This window comes from Otolemur garnettii, unplaced genomic scaffold (genome assembly GCF_000181295.1).
Source record: "Otolemur garnettii isolate 467f Iridium unplaced genomic scaffold, OtoGar3 scaffold00012, whole genome shotgun sequence".
NCBI classification, from domain to species: Eukaryota; Metazoa; Chordata; class Mammalia; order Primates; family Galagidae; genus Otolemur; species Otolemur garnettii.
In genome coordinates, this window is record NW_003852407.1 from 3,099,375 (window position 1) to 3,104,446 (window position 5,072).

Below are 5,072 nucleotides of genomic sequence, written 5' to 3' on the forward strand. Positions count from 1 at the left end.
CCTCCCAAGTAGCTGGGACCACAGGCGCCTGCCACAACGCCCAGCCATTTTTTGGTTGCAGCCATCATTGTTGTTTGGCGAGCCCGGGCTGGGGATTTGAACCCGCCACCTTAGGTGTATGTGGCTGACGCCTTAGCCGCTTGAGCCACAGGCACCAAGCCAGACAGGAAGGTCTTAATGAGAGGTCTTTGAAAATCTTCTAAGAGTGGGACTCCAGAGTAACTGTTCCCAGTTAGGGTGCTGATAGAAGCACCCTTGGCTGAGAACTACCTTTTGGAGCCATCCCTGATTCAGGGACAAAGGTCACCTTCAGAAGCCCAAGGCTGTGTCTCTTCCTACAGCCTCTCTGTTCTCGCTCCATCAACTCCTGACAATTATTAGTTTTTGGCTTAAATTTCTGCCTTTTAATGGAAGTAGAGAGGAAAAAAGTTGCTGTAGGGAGCCAAGTGCCACAGGCAGAGGGAACACAAATAAATGAGTTAGGCAGCAGCAGAGGCCTGCGAGTGTGCAAAGGAGATGGGAGAATATGGGAGATTTTCCAGGAAAGTAAAGGGGGGATTGGCCTGGAGCCTCGTTGGAAGTTGTGGGTGAAAATGGCCAATTTTCGTAATGCAGAAGAGTTATGGCTCCCACCTTCCTGAGCAGGATTTCAGCCTAGGGAGTTCAGTTTGAGGGAGACAATCTTTAGTGTGTAGGTCACTTTAATAAGGCTCTACAATGTAACTGAATTGTAGCAACAAAAATGTGGAATAGGTAGAAAAATTAAAAATTGAGAAAAATGTCTGAGGACTTCCAGTCACAGCCATCTCCCCTCCCCTTTTCTTGTCTCTGCCCAGGCGCAGGTGAGCGCGGCGCGGCAGGTGCAAACGCCCGGCGCGCACCTGAGCCTGCGTGCGCCGCGTGTCCAGCAGGGGGCGGTCCGCGCCGGCTGCCCGGGCTCAGCTCCCGGCCGGCCCCGCCCCCAGCCCCGAGGACCCCGTGGCGGCGGGGGTGGCGGAGAGCGGCGGTCCGCGCACCGACAGGGCTTAAAAGCGGCGGCCGCGGCAGCGCTCCGGCTGCCGGCTCCAACACGCGCGGGTGCTCCCTCGGTCATTGTCGCTCCGGCGCTCGGACCGCCTCCTCATACCTGAGCGGGGAGCGGCGCCGCGGCCTCCTCCCCGCCCGCAACTTGTGCGCCGCCGCCGCGGGAGTAAAGGTCGCGCCGGCCGGGAGCGAGCCGGCCGCAGCTCCTCCAGGAAGCCGGCTGGGCAGGTCCGGGGAAAGGGGGAAAAACAGAAACTCTCTGCCAGTCCGGGAAGATGGCGCCAGGCGGGCCGGCCGTGGACTGAGAGCCGCCGGGCAGCGGGGAACCGGGACCTGCCCACCGGGGCACGAGCGAGGGCCGCCCGCCAGGTGCGGCGCCCCGGGCTCCTGCCCGGCCCGCGGGGTCATGTCGGTCAGCGAGCTCTACAGCCAGGTGAGTGCCGGCCGAGCGCCGCGGCCCGGGCGGGGACAGGTGCGGCGCTGCGTGGGGCTGGGGGCGGAGCGCTCCGGGCCACCAGAGCGCTCGGGGTCGCCTTCTTTACCTCCTGGAGATGGGAGGTAACCGGAGGTCCCTCCTGGCTCTTCGTCTCTATTCTCATCTCCTCTAACTTCAGGTGGCGGAGAAAGTTTCGCTGTTCTGGGAGCGCCCCACACAGACCGGCCGTCCGGCTCCTGGCAGCCCTCCGCGGCAGCATGGCAGCGGCGCGGCTCTGCCGCCAACTAGGGCTGCCGCTCCCTCCCTGCCGCACTGCCATCCCTTTCCTTGCCCGGGCTCGGCTCCAGCTGAGTTCCATGAACTGGCGGGGAGGTCACTGCCAGCTCCCAGCTCGGACAGCCCCCCACCTCCGTCACCCTGGTCTGTGCACCCGGTTCCAGCTGCCCTGCAGTGCCGGCTCCCAGGGTCCGCCTCCAATACGTACCTTCTTCCTGTATGTCATCTAGGGATCCCTGAACCTGGGGTGGAAAGGAACGGACCCATGAGAAGCATGGCGGCTAGGGGGAGGGAGTGTAAGCAGGGGATGAGGAAGTGCACCATTGTCTCCGTGAGACCCCGGGAGGCGCATCCTGAATTTGACGGGGATGGTTGATTTAAAACGGCCCACCTGGGTGGGTAATTAAAGGGTTTCAGTGGTTGTGGAGAGGGGGTCGGAATAACGTTGACTTCGGGGCGGGGTGTGGATTTTCAAACTACCCTCAGGGTCAGAATGGATGTGCGAATCTCAGTGCTCAGAATCGGGAACAGGTGCGGCTGGAGAGGAGCTGCCCGGGGCTCAGAATCCAGAACAGGTGTGGCCGGAGCGGAGCTGCCAGGTTCCGCCGCAGTTGCGGTGGTTAAAGTTAGGGGCCAGCCGCTGCTTCCTGGAGAGTCCATGGTTGAGCCTCAGCCACCCACCGGGGTCCCCTCTGCTTCAGCCGGGCGCGGGGGATAAAAAGGTTAGGGGCCTTTAAGCACGTGTTCCACACGCCTTTGAAAAGCAAGTTCGGATCGCCCAATATCTGGTCTTCCTGTTCATCGCTGGTGGCCAGGACACGTTTGACAGTGCCTTGTGCGCACACCTCAGTGCAGATAGGTGTGCGTGTGTGTGTGCTGTGCGAACGTGTGGTGTGAGTGTGCTAGTCCCAGGGCACCGACCCAGGCCAACAGGTCTGGGCGGGGTAGGAAGAACTATTTCCGCATCTTCACCTGGGGTTGCTCCCTGCTGTCCAGCGCATGGGAGGAGCTCGGCTCTGTAGGCTGGCCACCCCTTTTCGTTTGAAGAATTTTTAAATCTTCGGGGGGTGGGGGAGAGGAGCGAGGCTGGGATGGGTGGACGCTCACCTGGCCGGGGTCAGGGCCACGGTGCCTCGGATACCACCTTCAGGCTTAGCGAGGGACTCCTGTGAGATCTTAGGCAGCGATCAGGATGGACTACAGCCTTTGGGGGAGCAGTGGAGGGTGTAAAGGGTAGCAGTCCTAGCCTTGGTAAAGTACCCCTCCCCTTTTACTTGTGGGGGTCTCAGGAGCAGCCCTGCAAGCTCCACTTCCAGTTCTTTCTCTGAAGCCGGTTGGCAGAAACTGGAACTGGCGGCTGGAAGCCAGTGAGGCGCCAGGGAAAAAACCTGAACAGCAGTGTTGAAAGAGCTGAGTCTTTGTTACCTTAAAGTCCAAGGAGGTACAACTTGTACTACTAAGTAAGAGGAGCGACTCCACTGACTGTACCTACAATATATTAAGTCCTTTATCAGACAGTAACACCTGCTGTATTATATGAAGCCAGTGGACAACTGAAAAAAATCCTTAATACTGAGTTCTAGTTTTGGGAAACACCAGATTGCTTTAAAAGACTTTTCAGGGGAAACCACTCAATTTGATTTTCAGTGAGAGATTGGTATGTCGCTTGTTAACTTAGGACTGAATTAGTGGGGAGTCTGAACCCAAAGGGTTTCAATATGCTTTTTCTTATGGAGATTTGAACAAAACTGATGTGTGTGTGTGTGTGGGGGGGAGGTCTTAAGATTTTTTTAGAGTACCTAATTGGAGGTAGTTCAAAACAAACATTTTCTAAGGGCTTAGTGGACTACATCTTGTTCTGTTAATGGGTTTTAGTTATTAATCATTATTTTTTGAATCTGAAATCAAGATCTTCTGTGACCAAGGTAATAGTTTCTAGAGTTGTTTAGAGCAGCTGGTTGGTTTTCTTGCTGGCAAACTTACACAGGCTTCACAATGAGAAGCAGTTTCATTCTTTCCTCACCACCCCCCTTGCCCGGCTAGATTCTCAGTGTGCACATGAATCATACAGAGAAGTTGTGCCTATTACTCAGATTTACTTTGTTTCTTGGAGAGCGGATGTGTTCATTTTAGTGTATTCTCAAGACAGCCAGTGTTCCCTTATTTTTAACCTGCTATTGGGTTTTTCTAATGTGATGAACACTAGATCCAGACGCAGACTTTAATGTATTATGCATGATGGAAATATCCATTATGCCAACAGCACTTGTAAGTATATAGGAATGGAAAATTTAAAACTTTGATCATAACTGTTTACGGATATAGTTGGAAGACATCATTGGAATATGAAACATTTAAGCCTATACTACATATATAAGCTTGTAAGTATAGTTTCCAATAACTTCAGTGTTTCTAGTTACCCAAGAAAACATTTTCCTTTTTTTTTTTTTGCTGTTCTCTCTTCCCTTTCCAACTGGGGATTGATGCACTGTGTTTTATTTCGGTGCAGGGTGGAGAGTTGACTTTAGTCACTAGCTAAGGGTGCCTCCATGAACAAGTATACTCCTGTTCTCAGTAGACCCAATACCTTGCCTTTTGAGAAGTTGCTTGCTTTTAGTGATATTTATATGGGTGGAGAAAGAAATCCTTCAGTGCCAGACGCTTTCAAGTGATGTTAAGATGAGTCAGCCTCATTCACTCTCATCAGTCCCAAAGGTGAAGCTGATGACCAGCTCTCTTGTCACAGAGGTGTGTGTGTGGCAAATGTTAGGACTTCACTTCTAACCTGCTGGAAAAGACAGTGTGGGCTTAACTTGTGCACAGATCCCAGAAAGAAGCCCAAATATGGGCAAGCATGGTTGTTTTATTCTGATTTGATAGACAATAGTCTGATATTAAAGAATAAAATAACCTCTCCCCCTCGGGCAGAATAATGCAGTTCTTTATAGAAGGGCTATTCTGAATGAAAACTACAAATACTATCTCAAATACTGAGATTTTTGTTCAGTTCGCTATTTTATTTCTAGCCAGCAGAATAACTGGAAAGTCATCAGAGTGAAACCAGTGCCCTTAAACATCCTTTTTCCTGCTTGGCTTTTAATTGATAGGTAGTTGCAAGCAGCAGATTTGAGTTCTGGGAGGTGACTTTATGGGCAGACTTTCTGCGAATGGAAGCATTCCACCCAGGAGCACTTACTGAGGGTGCTGATTTGGGACCACTTGTTTTTTTTTGTTTGTTTGTTTTTTGAAAAATAGAACTCCTGTGCTCTTGAGCAGGTGTCTCTAACTGCCCCCTTTATCTGTGTATCAGGTAGTGTAGGCTTCTCCCACGTGTCTG

The 5,072-nt window shown here is 52.7% G+C and overlaps 1 protein-coding gene across 1 annotated transcript in view; it reads left to right on the top strand.

Annotated features, from left to right (window-relative positions):
* The first annotated feature begins 1,000 nt into the window (after positions 1 to 1,000).
* MYO5B (myosin VB) overlaps positions 1,001 to 5,072 on the top strand; it is a 316,910-nt gene continuing 312,838 nt past the window's right edge. The window contains exon 1 of the mRNA XM_023510163.1: positions 1,001 to 1,456. Coding sequence (XP_023365931.1) covers positions 1,430 to 1,456 — 27 coding nt within the window. The 5' untranslated portion in view covers positions 1,001 to 1,429. The remainder of the gene's footprint in view (positions 1,457 to 5,072) is intronic.